Source organism: Haliotis cracherodii, unplaced genomic scaffold, assembly GCF_022045235.1.
Source record: "Haliotis cracherodii isolate W230 unplaced genomic scaffold, xgHalCrac1.p SCAF_5, whole genome shotgun sequence".
Taxonomy (NCBI): domain Eukaryota; kingdom Metazoa; phylum Mollusca; class Gastropoda; order Lepetellida; family Haliotidae; genus Haliotis; species Haliotis cracherodii.
The window spans coordinates 44,008,188-44,025,034 of NW_027266308.1; the positions used below are offsets into that span (position 1 = coordinate 44,008,188).

The following is a 16,847-nucleotide window of genomic DNA, read 5'->3' on the forward strand; positions in this document are numbered from 1 at the left end:
GTGATAAGAAGTAATTTCGCGATAAATAGTTATCTCGTGATAAAGAAGTAATTTCACGATAAACAGTGATCTCGTGATAAGAAGTTATTTCGCGATAAATAGTAATCTCGTGATAAAAAAGTAATCTCATGCTGAAGATTGAACAGGACACTGATCTTGAAGTCAGTTTTGAGGGATCACATAATCTCCGCACTGACGTTCTTGTCTCGTGCTTTTTCACGGTCTATCCCATAGCTATTTGTGTGGATTGTGCTTGTCTAAAACCCATAGTTTTGTCACTGTAGGCACTGTGTGTCATATTGTTGTCGAACTTAAATATTCGCAATACATGTACATATAAATGATTTTCTTAAAAAATATATTAAAATGGATAATGCAAATATATAGGAGGAACTTTAAACAGTGCATCGTTAAAACAATGTATGGGTTGATGGTAAGCAATGATATGATCTCTGACAAGAGAACGCCAAAGGCTTACGTTACAAGGTTCACGTTTGCAGCGTTAGTTCTGACATTTTTGAGCTGTGAATGATCACTTCATGATCAACATTTGGGGTCATTAATCAATGTTAGTAATGGAAACATTGACACTTATTTTTCCTTTTTGTTGACACAATACATTTAAAACTGCTGTCAATAAAAATTATATCACCAAATTGTTGATTGTCGTCAACAGCTTGATTGAAGATAGCTTCGTTAACATGTCTGTTTGTTTGTTGATAAAAAATACCACTCGCCAATATTCTAGCTATAGGACTGCGGTCTGTAATTAATCGAAACTGAAACAGAAAATCCAGTGATTGACATCATGAGCATCGATCCACGCAATTGGGATACGATGACATGCAAGCAACCGCATCAGTGAGCCTATCCATTTAGACGTCTCTGAAGAGATGGGTTAACCTTACCATTATTCCCCCGAGAGCTCTTCAATATGTCGTTCACTGACATTAGAAAGTCTTTGTGTTTCATTTGGAGACACGTGCGTGTCAATACGTCCAAGACCTGCATCACTATCCTTCAACATGTTGTTGACACGCATAAATATAACTAAAATACTTCTCAAAGAATTTTAACCAAACCAACTAAATCCCCATAGTGTTGAACCCGTGAGGATCCGGGTTAGCGTACCCATGCTTGTCGTAAAAGGCGACTTACGGGATTGGGTGGTAAGGCACGCTGACCTGGTTGATGCATGTCATCGTATCCCAATTGCGTGGCTGAATGCTTGTGATGACAATCATTGGATTGTCTGGTCCAGACTCGATTATTTACAGACCGCCGTTATAAAGCTGGACTATTGCTGAGTGCGGCGTTGAACAATTAACCAACAAACCCAATGTGTGGGAGTGTGCACCGCCTCCGTGATTAGTGGATAGAGCGTTTGCCGGTTCATCCCCTGGCCGTCATACCAAAAGACGTCATAGGATGTTACTAGGTGTTACCCTGACTGGTTCTCGGCATTAAGGGATAAAACAAGGACGGCTGGGAGTCATAATAGGCGTGGAGAATCCATGTTAAACTGCAGCATAGAATCTCAGTTGGCCACACTTACAAGCGTATGCACGTTGCTATGTAATTGCAATAACACCATGTTGAAACGATGGAGAGGTTAATAGCCGAAAGTTATGCCAGAGTGAGTATGGTTTTACGCCGCTTTTAGCAATATTACAGCAATATCACAGCGGGGGACACCAGATATGGGCTTCACACATTGTACCCATGTCCGAATGCTTTAACCACTAGGCTACACGACCGCCCCACTACCAGCAAGACTTTCCTCATCCTTCGAGTCCAACATTCGAATCTGGATTACAGACACACACAGCCATCAGGTCTTTGAGGAACAATATTTTGACCTCACTGCATTCCTCACTCGAATCTGGATCTTGCTCTCGCTCACAAGCCCACACACATACACACACAGGCACCACAGATTCAGTTCAGCATATTCTGCAATAAAAACGAACATTTTACTAAAATGTTTTATTCATTATTGTCAACAGAGAAACCAGTTTGTTCAAATACCTGGATGTAACAGTTACCCTAATGAGCAAAATCAAACAGCACTGAAACAAACTGTTAGCCGTCCCTCAAAGAAGCCCATTGCATCTGCATGATGCCACACTTTCAATCTCTTTGTGTGGTCATTGACATATCAGTCCCCCAATTCTACACAAGACAACAGTATTCACTATACCAATATTACATTAAATGTATTACCAAACACATACAAAAAAACAAAGAGAAAAGTGGATATTAATTCCTTAAAAAGGACAAAGGGGAACTTACATATACTGCTCAAAAAAGGTCAAGGACCACACAATTCTTTCATATTTCTGTAGTTAATCTCTCATTTCATGTCATGGCATGACAGATTAACTATAGTAATATCAAAGAAACAGATGTCGTTAACTTTTTTGAGTGACATAATTCATGTTCCTGACATATTTTAATTCTGCATATCAGAATACAACATTTTTTACATCAGTTCTTTGAAGAACTATTAACGTGCAAGATGGACGGTAAATCTAGTGCCACCAGTTTTCCTTGTCTATCAGATCAGTCATAGATTTTGAAAATGCAGAAATATTTTTTAAAGTTTGATTACACTATGCCGATTTCAAACCTGTTAACAGTTTAACAAGAGGGAAACAAACAAGAAACTTTAAAATCAACAGAAATCCAAATAATATCGTTAATGATTTATGTCAATGGCATTGCTTTGCCCTAAGGAAACCCTAAAGGGCCGACCTTTTGATATTGGGTGGGGTTTGCCTAGTACTATAGGATTTTATTGCAATCATAAAATGCTTGAAAAAAAAAATAGATATGATTCAGCCACGTTGAATAAAATAAAGAAATTGCCCCCCCCCCCCCCCCCCCATATATTGTGGCAAAATGTTTATAGAAAACGATACTTAGGCTCATAGTTCGGAATAAAAAAATATATCAGGTTTTGCAGGTGCAGCTGTCTCCAAACAAAATCCCAGATATCCCAATATCAAATGGTCTGTCCCCCCTGATATCTGACCTGACCCTACAATGGGCATAATAGACTAAAGATCTGTAAAACAAGAAATATAACTGGTCTGGCCCAAAAACTTAAACACTAGACAACAAAAAAGTGAGTGAGTGAGTGATTAATGAAATGCAGCGTTTAAGCCATGACAATAAATCAGAAACATTCAAATACATCAATTAAACATAATAAATGTGTCAGGAATACTCAGATCTGTGGAATATTTCTATCTTTAATCAATCTCATTTAAAATCAGATCTTAGTTCTCGCTTCCGCTAACCAAAGATCTGAGGACATTCGATTACAGGTCACGTCAAATGACATTTCACAAACTTTGACCGACCAATGAATTGACTAACAAGATGACGACATTAATCTCAAGCTTTACAGCACTAGCTTTGAAAACCAATTTTACAGGTATGCTCAGATCTATGGCATATTTTCTACCTATGGCAGATCCACAAACAGTATGAAGGAGGATAGTAATTGGTCCCAAAGGGCTAAAATAGAGAATAAAAGGTCCCAAGGCCTGAAAAAGATAGTTAATGGTCCCAAAGGGCAAATATAGATACTAACAAGGGTCCCAAAAGGCTGAAATAAAGAATAAAGTGTCCCAAAGCGCTAAAATAGATAGTTAATGGTCACAAAGGGCAAATATAGATATTAACAAGGGTCCCAAAGGGCTGAAATAGTAAGTGAGTGAGTGAGTTTGATTTTACGCCGCTTTTAGCAATATTCCAACAATATCACAGCGGGGGACACCAGAAATGGGCTTCACACATTGTACCCATGTCGGGAATCGAACCCGGGTCTTCGGCGTGACGAACAAACGCTTTAACCACTAGGCTACCCGACCGCCCTGAAATAAAGAATAAAGGGTCCCAAAGTGCTAAAATAGATAGTTAATGGTCACAAAGGGCAAATATAGATATTAACAAGGGTCCCAAAGGGCTGAAATAATGAGTAAGTGAGTGAGTTTGATTTTATGCCGCTTTTAGCAATATTCCAACAATATCACGGCGTGGGACACCAGAAATGGGCTTCACACATTGTACCCATGTCGGGAATCGAACCCGGGTCTTCGGCGTGACGAACAAACGCTTTAACCACTAGGCTACCCGACCGCCCTGAAATAAAGAATAAAGGGTCCCAAAGCGCTAAAATAGATAGTTAATGGTCACAAAGGGCAAATATAGATATTAACAAGGGTACCAAAGGGCTGAAATAATGAGTGAGTGAGTGAGTTTGATTTTATGCCGCTTTTAGCAATATTCCAACAATATCACGGCCGGGAACACCAGAAATGGACTTCACACATTGTACCCATGTCGGGAATCGAACACGGGTCTTCGGCGTGACAAGTGAACGCTTCTACCACTAGGCTACCCGACCGCCCTGAAATAAAGAATAAAGGGTCCCAAAGTGCTAAAATAGATAGTTAAGGGTCAAAATGGGCATACTAAAAAGGGCCCCAAAGAGCAAAGATAGATTGATGATCAACAGAATAACATGACCTCTAACAGGAATGACCTCCCATCCCATCTGTGTCACCTTGGGCATAAAAGCAAATAACAATAGGACTTACATTCTTGCTAACATTTTGCCATTCTGCTACAGCTTAGAGTCCTACTGGTGTGTCTTCACAACAGAAATAAACTAAGGTAGTTGTATCACAAATACTACAATAAGAATACCACTAGGACTTTCACATGAAGGAAAGTTGTCAACTAGTTTCAACATCTACCAACAATCTCTTGAAAAGTAACAGACAGAGATAATGTCTCTCCCTCAGCACTACTAAGAGATGATGGATGTCAAAGCACCAAACTTTCCAAAACATTGATCATGGCCAACAAAAGCCAAGTAGAGCAATAGGCCAACATGATCAGGTTTAATGGTAATGTCCCAAGATACAACTTAAGATGTTTTGGTATGTACTTTACCATAGAAGGATATATATCTATATCTAGATATAAACAAGTGTTGATACAGCGGGGTATTGGTGTGGGCGGGGTTGATAGAGTGGGGTACTGGTGGGGGAGGAGTTGATAGAGCGGGGTACTGGTGGGGGAGGGGTTGACAGACCGGGGTACTGGTGTGGGAGGGGTTGATAGAGCGGGGTACTGGTGTGGGAGGGGTTGATGGAGCGGGGTACTGGTGGGGGAGGGGTTGATACAGCGGGGTACTGGTGTGGGAGGGGTTGATAGACTGGGGTACTGGTGGGGGAGGGGTTGATAGAGCGGAGTACTGGTGTGGGAGGGGTTGATAGAGCGGGGTGCTGTTGTGGGAGGGGTTGATAGGTGAGGTGTGGGAGGGGTTGATACAGCAGGGTACTGGTGTGGGAGGGGTTGATACAGTGGGGTACTGGTGGGGGAGGGGTTGATACAGCAGGGTACTGGTGGGGGAGGGGTTGATAGAGTGGGGTACTGGTGTGGGAGGGGTTGATAGAGCAGGGTACTGTTGTGGGAGGGGTTGATAGAGCGGGGTACTGTTGTGGGAGGGGTTGATAGAGCGGAGTACTGGTGTGGGAGGGGTTGATAGAGCGGGGTACTGGTGTGGGAGGGGTTGATACAGCGGAGTACTGGTGTGGGAGGGGTTGATAGAGCGGGGTACTGGTGGGGGAGTGGTTGATAGAGCGGGGTACTGGTGGGGGAGGGGTTGATACAGCGGGGGTACTGGTGTGCGAGGGGTTGATAGAGCGGGGTACTGGTGTGGGAAGGGATGAGGGGACTCTAACCACAGATTATGCATGTACATGTCCAACTGCTGCACTGCTTTTCTCCAATAATACATGAAAACATTATAATTGCCTTGAAGCCTAATTAAAAAGAAAAAGAATCAGAATTTCCAATTGAATAAGAAATGGGCACTATACACCTTTGGTAAGCAGTGAAAAGTCTCAACAGCACAACCTTTAGATATAAAGCCTATACACAAGTGCCTTGACTGTGACTAGTAACAAATCACAACAGCATACACACAATCAAAATTTACAACATTCAAAGATTATGTACATCTCAAACTTGAACATACTCTAAAAAAACAGATTTTTGTACACATTTTAACAAGGCAGACTTTCACACATGCTACAAAAACTGATTTAGATAACATGAAACTTCCAATTAGGTTGTAATGATATGCAAATGATATGCAAATGATATGCAAATGAAGACGAATCCAGAACAGAGACCAATGGCAATCATGAAGACTTGATAGAAATGTTGTGGTTCTCAAAGGACTTGTGTTTACGGGCGTAAAATTGTGCCTGCATAGTGAGAAGAGCTTGCTTGAAACTGTTATTTTCAGGATTTTTCAACACAGATAGCATCAGCTGTTTAGATTCTTGTCTCAGTTCGTTCAGCTCCTGTTGAAGTGTTCTATTCTGAATAATCATTTCGCCAGTCCTCATTGCAATCTCCCACAAGCCCAGCTTCTTCAAAGCTTCAGTTGTACGAGCAAACCGCTTCTTCTTCTCAGCCTGCATGGAATCATCCAGGTGGATCTGCTTTGGACTGGAACTGGATGCAGAGTCCGACTTGCTCAATGAATATTTCCTCTTGAGCAAGCTGCGGCCTCTATGGTCACTGCTGTCCAATTCCTGGTAGTTCATGTCAATGGCGTCAGTCACACACTTGTTTGGCAAGGGAACACAAGCCACGCGTGTAACTGGGGTTGTAGTAACAGGCAGACTCTGCAGGTCCACAAGTCCTGAAGAATGAGGTATCGCTCTATGTCTTGTTGCACTCTGAAACAGAGGATATATACTGACATTAACACCACCAAGCAGTAAGTGAATCAGTGAGTGAGTTGATGTGGGAGGAAAGCTCTTGCCTTAAGCAAAATGTTAATCATGGTAAGCTTGATAAAGAAACATCTTTAGCAGTTTTGTTTTACAAACATTCCTTCTGCTGTTTATCATGTGCATTATTTGTCCTCTCCTGGTTTATGGAAACACTAAATTTTCACAAATGTGGACGAATGTTTTTCAAATATAAATTTCTTCCCACCCAATATATTACATGTAACTATTTTCAGTCATGAAAACAAATTCAACATATACTGAAACACTTTGAAAACACAAATTTGAATTTCTGTAATATTTAGCAAAATGGCCACAAAATCAAAATAAGTTGTTCTGTGTACATGGTGTATTTAGGCTTGAGGGAATGAAACACACTCATGTTATTGTTCAGGTGTGAATCTCATTGGATGTGTTTCAAGACAGACTTGAGAACAAAATGATTACCGTATTTGACGTAATAAGCGCCCAGGAAGCTCTCAAAATTAAAAATTAGAATGTTATTTTGGTGAGAGAAAAAAACAGACATGAAAGATAAATTTTGTGGTTTATGCTGACACCCTGAAATGTTTATGTACGACAGATATATTTTTCCAGAATTAAATGCCCATACTTAAGGGTGCATATAACACACGAGTGTGTATTATACGTGAATAATTAAGTCTTGTGTACATTGATCAATCCGAAGGGGTGCTAATTGGGATTGTTCACTAGCCAATATCTTAGCAAATGTCGCCTTGGGCACTTATTAGAGGGGGGCGCTTATTACGTCAAATACGGTCTGCCCTTTCATTGTGTGTCAGTATATGTCAGTTTTGGAACAGCTGCCAAACCCCCAAAACTGACCAACAATTCTTTTGAGAGATCAATAATTAAAAAACAAATGTTTAACATATATTTTCATCTAATTTTTGACACATACCATGCTCCTTGACTGTGCATCGCACGGCTGAACAGAATCATCCTTGGGATAGCTGGAGTTGTCTGTTATGGAATAAAACGGATGTATAAGTACACCTGTCTTATTGTGTACGCCATATATGAACACATGTTGCAGTGGGTCTGAAGGAAACATTCAAAATAGCAAAAAGTCCCAGGAGAATTTATGAAAAGAATTCAATAATATCGGAAAAACATGGAAAACTGTTAAAATAGTTTCCTTGTAAACCCAAGCTCACACAGAAAGTGAGTGAGTGAGTGAGTATGGTTTTACGCCGCTTTTAGCAATATTCCAGCAATATCACAGCGGGGGACACCAGAAATGGGCTTCACACATTGTACCCATGTTGGGAATCGAAATGGGGTCTTCGGCGTGACGAGCGAACGCTTTAACCACTAGGCTACCCGACCACCCCTCACACAGAAAAGAAGCTATGTATTTCCACCTTGCGCTTGCACAGTAGATCAGTTTTGATATCGCTTCCTGTGCAAAAGCAATAGATAACTGATAGTGAAGAGGACTTCTGTTAAAAATCTGAAGATTTTTAAAGTGAGGGTTGAGCTAAAATGGAAATTAACGTTATGACGTAACAGAGGTAAGGTCTATCCATGAAACTAATTATCCATAAACTTGTGACCAACACAATATGCTATTGTTAATAATCAAGTACACCACACATTGTACCCATGTCGGGAATCGAACCCAGGTCTTCGGCGTGACGAGCGAACGCTTTAACCACTAGCCAGACAAATGAATCTATGGGCCATACCTGTAGATGCTGCCCCTCCAGTGAATGCTGCACCATCTCGCAGTAAGGAGGACATGCTAGTAGGGCTCTGCCAGGAGGAGGATTGAGACAACATGTGCTGCTGCTGCTGCTGTTGTTGCTGATGTTGCTGCTGCTGTTGCTGGTGGAGGATGTTGAGCACCTGCCGGCTGAGGTGGTGAGGTGAATACTCCTGACTGGGCCAGCCCATTTGATGGTATCCCATCCACGCATCTGAGGAAAAAGATCATACATTTACCATACTGACAACAAATGTCTGATTGCAGTTGCCAAGATCACCAGGGCCGTATGAATCAACATGATGAAGTCTTGTTTGTTTGTTTGTTGTTTAACGCCACACTCAGCAATATTCCAGCTATATGACAACGGTCTGTAAATAGTCGAGTCTGGACCAGACGATCCGGTGATTGACATCACGAGTATCACTTCACGTAATTGGGATACGATGACATGCATCAATCAAGATCCCGTTAGTCACCTCCTACGACAGGCAGTCTCCTCTTACGGCAAGCATGGGTTGCTGAAGACCTATTATATCCCTGAATTTCACGGGTCGATGAAATCTTGATTGAATCTTAATACAATGTGTCACTATGTGCAAGTATATATACAAGGGCAACAAAAGATCTGTTATAAGCATATATACAGCATAAATACATCAAATGGCCGGGACTTAAAATTAAGTTTGTTATATCAGTTAGTTCGTTATATCGGTCAGTTTGTTTTAAGCATGTTCGCATTAAACGTAGTTTACTGTATATTGCTTTTCTTTAATAAGTTATTTAGCACACCAGCAGAAGCATGTAAACCTTTATTAAATCTGGTGACCTTTCATGAGTCAACCAATCATCTTGTCAATGACTAAATAAGGCATGTAAGCCAATGGACATTTCATGGCCTGTGTCCTTCTTAAAGAATAATATGTTCCAGAAAAAACTGAAAAATTAATAAGTTTGTCTAAGGTTTATAAAATAAAAAATGTTCATGTGATATACTGGATGTCCTGAAACAACATGTTGTATAAAAAGAAAGTTATTTCACTTTTCTTTCAGGAAAAATAATGTGGATGTCTTGAAGTTGTGGCCGAAAAACCCCAAGAAAACAGAGATATCACTATCCCCTGCCATGGGTCACATTAGAATTAGGTGTGTTCATACAGTACTGAAATCACATGGGGAAAGGGAGGGTAACTCCAGAGGATGAAAAAATAGGGCATAAATTTGTTAACTCAGTCTTGTTAAGTATCTCTGGATAAGCATGGAAAGATTAATTCATGTAAGTTCTGTAGTTTCTAAAAAATCCCGACCCAATTGCAGCCACACGAAGTAAACCAAGGAAACTAAAACACACGAGTCTTAAGCATTAAGTCCTGTTTCTTGCAAAGGATAAAAAAATATGTATTTTAATTTAGAAATACCAAAACACCAAAAGCACCAGTTCAGCAGGTGTTTCATACAAATGCAAAGTTTCATAATAAAAAAAACAAACAGTTTCTGAGTTATGCGCTGGGAACAAATCATTATGGGTGCCACTTTGTGGCAGAACAAAAAACAAAACATGACATCTTCCCCAAAAGAACACGACATGGTTGGACCAAAAGCTTACCAGACCAAAATAGATTTTACTGGACCTGTGCTTCCACAGCCTACAGGTATGTTGAGGAAAGACAAAAATGGTGTAGTCTGTAGACACGGCCACTATTCTGTTACTCAGAGACTAGAAACAATCTAGACAGACTAGTTGTTTTAAGCCAAGAACTAGTTATTGTACATAACCCCAAATCAGAAATCAGCTGTGGATTAGTCAAATTTTATGTATAAATGTGGTATAGTATTGATTGACCAGAAATCATTATGAGGGTGACTTTAAGTACTCGACCATGTATTAGTGAGCGAGTGAGTGAGTTTGGTTTACGCCGTTATTAGCAATATTCCAGCAAAATCGCAGTGGGGGACACCAGAAATTGGCTTCACACATTGTACCCATGACGGGAATAGAGCCCGGATCTTTGGCCTGACGAGCAACTAGACTATCCCACCGCCCAGGACCAGGTATTAACACATGCCTACATTATGGTGACCAACAGTAACATATTTGAAAGACAAGTATAACCTCCCTAACAACATCTGTAGCAATGCATGAATCCTTGAGACTAGCAGATGGATTACCTCCCTTACCATGCTTACAACATCTGTAGCAATGTATGAATCTTGGAACTAGTGGATGTATTGTCAGATGCTGAATAAAACCAATCATAACTTTGCAAATAACCAGACTTACAACCACACTGATAACTAACAAACAACCCCAAACAGCCCCACATCCAATCAAATATCAATTCACAATCAAATTCCAAACCCTACTCACAAAATATTTCCACAATAACCCCTACTGATAAACATTTTAATCAAAAAGAACAAAGTTCATTACAAGTTACTTGAGTGAGTGAGTTTGGTTTAACACTGCTTTTAACAGTATTCCAGTTATATCACGGCGTGTCAGCTTAATGTGGGAGGAAAGCCCGAAGTGATGCAGGTCTCCGACGTTTACCTCACGAGCACGGGTGTGGTGTTGACAAACCTAGAAACATAACCGAGGCGAACCGGGATTCGAACCAATAATCATAGGTTTCTGGCGTGCCCAAGGGACGCAACTCTGCACAGCGAATTGCGGCACCTTAGACAACTTGGCCACCCGTGCCCCCTAAACCTACTGGAAATGGCCATTGCCCAACACCTACTGGTACTTCAAAACAACAAAGCATTTTGCAACAGTGAATAATGAAGGTTCAAAGCTACCACCACCTGGCTTGTGTTGGGGACCTTTGTCATCAGACGAACACACAGCCTCGATCCCTGGCAACATCACACTTTGGACAATATCCACAAACTGCTGGACATTGATAGCAGTCCCATGCTTAGGAGTCGTCGTGTCCGCCTCAGCAAGTTCAACTTTCATTGTAACTGTTTCAACAGTCTTCAGATATCTTCCACAGATTATCCCCCTGTACAGTATATAGTGGTAGACAGCTGTTTCTGCTTGACAACTTGGTGCCGTGTTAGTACATACTGTTTCAGCCTTAAATTACATGGCAGCAATCAACACGAACACAGACAAATCATAATGATTTTTACTTATCCTTCCAGAACAGAAACTGTTTAAATAATATGATCCAACAGGTTCATCCTTTTCCCAACTCTGCTCAACATATTTGCAATGCCATGTAATAAAACTCTCTCTTCACATAATCACAGTCTGTATTCCATCAGCTCAAGCAACATATCACTGAAACAATGACATCCATGTCAACGCTCTTCCAAAAATTATCCGAAAAGTCTAAGAAAAATCTGTAACCTATTTCATTTTAGACCATCCAATTTTCCCAAAGGAGATTTTCAAATTCACAATTGTCTCCCAATATCTCCTCCAGATGATCTTTTCACACTGAACTTGTCAGAAGAAAACTCGGTCATCATCCTCAAAGCTCGCACTGGCACTAGCTGCTCACATAAACTGAGACCTCACTGGCCCGATCCCCACTGCCTGAAGTTCACGGTCAGACTTCATCATGCCAAGCAAGACTCAATGTTTTATCACTGCACATTTTTCGATCCCCATGTTTGTGCTTCAGAGAAACAATATTTACGAGCAGCTTAAGACCAGCAGCCAATGACGGTGAGCCTCAGTCCCCAAGGCTATACTCAATGAGACAATGTGCTCCCGGCCACCAAGCTTACAACGTGAGCCCACTTAATCCGTTACATGCAGTTTGCCCACGTGAAAGGCCAGTCCCAAGCATAACCAGATCTTAGACATTTGACATGGCCATGAAATACTTAAACATATACAAAGATGATATTTTTGTTTCACATAAAAAATGCCCATGTGTGTGGACTACAAAAATATCTTATTTCTCTCTTGTAAGTTTGTAACATAATAAAAGTTGAAAGATAAATTCTGTGGTTTACGCTGACAGCCTGAAATGTTTATATACGAGAGATATATTTTTCCAGAATTTAATTGCCCATAATTAAGGGTGCATATGACACACGAGTGCGTATTATACGCGAATAAGTAAGTATTGTGTACATTGATCAATAGGAAATTGGGATTGTTCACGAGCCAATATATTAGCAAATATCACTGTGGGCGCTTATTACGGTATATCTATAAAATGGGACTTTATGGAAAATGAGTCAAAATGTTTGATGCTATGTATCTCTGTAATAAATATGAATTTAAGCTTATGAATTTTATTTTTAGTGTACTAAGATACTGTAGTTTTAAAGTATATTATCCCAGAAGGTCCTTTAACTCATGGTTGGTCACACATATCATTGCTCACGATGTCAACCACTGGTTTGTCGAGACCTGCACTTAATAACCTGTAAATCTCACTGTACACAGGAGCCAATTGTAATATAAAACCCTGGCAGGTTTATTTTGTTGTTGTTTAACACCACACTCAGCAATAATCTAGCTATATGATGGTGGAATCCGATGACATGCCATAAACCAAGTTACAGAGCCTAACCATCTGATTGAGTTTTGTAATGATTCTTACGACAAGCATAGGTTGCTGAAGACCAACAATTGTACCCAGAAACCCCCGGGTTCCTTGTCAGGTAGTTGGTATATGCCAAGGTGTGCTAAGGTCACTTTTTGGCACACTAAATTGGCATGATTTAAGAGACTAAAATCAAATTGTTATCAAAGATACTTGGAAGTTCAAGTAATTGGAACTTCAGATCTTGTTCTTTTCACCTGTTTTGTGAGACCTTTTACACAATGATCAGTTAAAAATGTTTAAAAAAAGATGATTTGGGAGGTTTTAAAAAATAAATGGTAATGATTGAAAATAGACCGACCTTAACTGACGTTCTTAGGAGACGTTTGTGAAGACAGTACCAACAGGGAAAAGAAAGCAGTTTGTGTGAGTGAGTGAGTGAGTATGGTTTTACGCCGCTTTTAGCAATATTCCAGCAATATCACGGTGGGGGACACAGAAATGGGCTTCACACATTGTACCCATGTCTGGTATCGAACCCGGGTCTTCAGTGTGACGAGCGAACGCTTTAACCACCAGGCTACCCGACCGCCCCGAGTTTGTGTGAGAAACCTGACAATAGGTTTTCAATAGTGAACCTTATTAACTCATGTTAGCAAAACTCTTGTACTCTGTGATCAACTTTACAATATCAACCAATTCCTAACATAGCCACATGCACACAATTTAACAACATTACAAGATTTCCTTACTTCAACATCAGGACAAAAATGATCATCACAAAGCTGATGGTTTACCTGAATCTTGTTCCTTTCTGCCTGCCTTGTGTTGACCAGTATAGATGCTGTTCTGTCGAACAAAGCACAAGTCATCTTCATTATCTGGTGTGGAGCACCTGGAAATGCTTGGCGTCGAGTCAATAATGCTCCCTTCAATTCCTTCTGTGACAGTATCGTCATCTATCTCTCGATGATGTACTGGACCCATATTAGACATATGAGACTGGAAACAAGAAAAGTAAATGTATGTGTTTCTTATTTCAATCTCTCAATAATCAGATAATGGAGGTTCAGATGTTAGGGGTACGTTTGTGTAATTTTACCACCATTAAACATGTTAAAAAGTTTTCAATTTTTGTTTTAGACCAGACCAATTTAATGCTGCGTTTCGTTACTTAGAAAGATTTTCTTTGTAAACATGAAACAACAGGACCAGATAGAAAATGTAATCACTGTCAATTTTAGGTTAATGTCTTTAAAACAAACTCTCTGAAATCAAAGTTCAAATACCAACAAGTATATTGTAGAAAAGAATACGGTAAATCTTAAAATTAACGCGAGTGTGAATTTAATGCAAAAAATGAGAGTGGTCTTTGCTCGCATTATTAAACAATACATTTATATCAACAATAAGACATTTTAGATAGCAGACATACGCTGAAAACAAACAACTATGTATTCCACATCACTGTTTATTGAGCAGCACTAGTAAAAAGTATATAAACTATGCCATTAAAACACTAATTACATCCTGTGAATTGTCACACTGGGGTCAAGACAAGAGTTCTACACACTTTGGTCATCAGTGATCACACCTGCAAATGTAGACAGACGCCACCCAGGCGACATGGTGTTTTTGATCTTTGTTACTGCGTAAAAGGCCGACACGAGCCAGCGCGCATGTATCTTTTAGCGGAAGTACTCTAATCAGTGCTAATGAGCGGTGCTATTTGGTTGTGATTGGATTAATGTAAGGTTGGATGAGGTGAGGATTCTCCTGTAAACCTGACAGAGGACATTTTCTTTAGATATAAATCCACTGAGTCTTGAGAGGAGGGGCTGTCGCATTCATATTGAGTCGCATTATTGACTAGGGGCCAGCGGTTGCATTCTTTTGATGAAGTGTGCCAACAAGAAGGTGTATTACACTGATTTCCACTTACTCGTCACTATAGGACTTAAATTCAAAACGTCAGTTACCAATGGCAACCATTGAACTGCTGGATAACTTTTACAATATTACTGTTGGTGACATAGACCCATAATCTAGGCTTCACCTTCTTCAAGTGAGTGAGTTGGGTTTAACACCGCTTTTAACAGTATTACAGTTATATCACAGCATGTTAGCTTAATGTGGGAGGAAAGCCTGAAGTGATGCAGGTCTCAGAAGAGCACAGATATGGTACTGACAAACCTTGAAACATAATTGTGGCGAACTGGGATTCGAACACACAATCATAGGTTTCTGGCGTGCCCAAGGGACGCAACTCTGCACAGCGAATCGTGGCAGCTTAGACGACTGGGACGCCCGTGGCCACCATCTTCTTCAAGAGTGAATGCCCTTCACCACAAGCTATATCATAAGCAGTTGTTATTTACAAAGGTTTCCAATTTATTAAAGCCCCAAATAACTCAGTTTGTCAGTCTGTTTACTAAGCGGTCACTTAGCGGTCAGCAACCATTCACTAAGTGTTCACCACTGGTAGTACTGCACCAGACTGCATCTGTGGTCTAGTGGATAGAGCATCTGCCATGAGAACTGAAAGTCAGTTGTTCGATCTCCTAGCCACACCATGCCAATAGACGTTAATAGAAGGTATTTGTTGTTATCCTGCCTGGCGCTCTGCATCAAAGGGATGAAACAATGACAGTTCTGCTCAGAGTCGGTATACCATGTCTTAATTCACACATTCCGAGGCGTAACTAACATGATCAGAAACTATTCATAAATATTCAATCAATCACATTATCACTGATTCACCATTACTTATTGATGGATAGTACAACCCAACAGTAGACGGAACTACAGGTATATTTTCTGAAATAGACTATAAACTTTGCATAGATAATTATCAAACCCTGGGCAATAACAGTTGCTTCCCTTATCCAAATTGGCTGAGCGCCCAAAAATTATGAAAATAGCAATCGAGCAATGTTGCTAAACAAAGATAGTAGAATAGAATACAACACTGACACAATTCTCCGAAATAGCTGGAAATTTGTTTTGTTGAAAAATTATCATTGTCACATGATGAATATGGAGTTGGTCATATTCGGAAAAGAGTGATACCCATGCGCCACAGGAACTCGTTATTGGTCAGAAAATAAGAAAAATAGATATATACCCCTATATGTAAGTAGAGAATACATATAGCGGGTATATATTTTTATTTACGTACCAATAACGAGATCCCGTGCGCTGTTCCTATATAGAATATGTTTGCCACTATTTGTAGGATCGAAGGGCCGAGGATAGATCTAGAGTTGGGGGTTGCCTATCCTAATCCTAACACAAATAACCCCAAGTATCGAAGAGGCGCGGGTACAGGTATTTTCCGATACTAAACATATTTTCTTGAGATATATGTAGTTAATGACACGAATGGATGGCGGACAGATTCCATAAAACCTTCTATGCATTATTTTCATCAGGTTTCTGATCTTAGACAACGTTTTCAAAGAGCAAATACAAACTTACCTCTCATCCGTATGTAAATTGATATGCCGATTCACAACAAACATGTACTTAAGCAAAAGCAGCCGAGTAAATTCCCAAAATCACCTTTGCCGTGGATAGACTATACAGGCAAGCACACTCCTCGCCACGTGAGGAAGCATTTATTGATGTGTTGTTGAACAAGCACGCGTTTTGATTGGCTGAACTCAACGCGAGCAATTTCGTCACGTGTTTGCTAGCTTTTCGCCACGCTGTACAATCTGCAGCTGAAATCCATTGTTAAACAGGCTCGATTGACAAATACCATGTTTTGTAATGATTTTTTTCTTGACCTCT

The 16,847-nt window shown here is 40.2% G+C and overlaps 1 protein-coding gene across 1 annotated transcript; it reads right to left on the bottom strand.

The window, feature by feature from the left end:
• Positions 1-2,993: 2,993 nt before the first annotated feature.
• On the bottom strand, positions 2,994-16,657 carry LOC139442855 (uncharacterized). Its single transcript, XM_071223759.1, has 5 exons — positions 16,533-16,657; positions 13,853-14,057; positions 8,531-8,761; positions 7,744-7,805; positions 2,994-6,767 (listed from the first exon to the last, which is right to left on the bottom strand). The coding sequence occupies exons 2-5, from the start codon at positions 14,049-14,051 to the stop codon at positions 6,222-6,224; spliced, it is 1,038 nt and encodes a 345-aa protein (XP_071079860.1). The 5' UTR covers positions 14,052-14,057; positions 16,533-16,657; the 3' UTR covers positions 2,994-6,221.
• Positions 16,658-16,847: the final 190 nt, after the last annotated feature.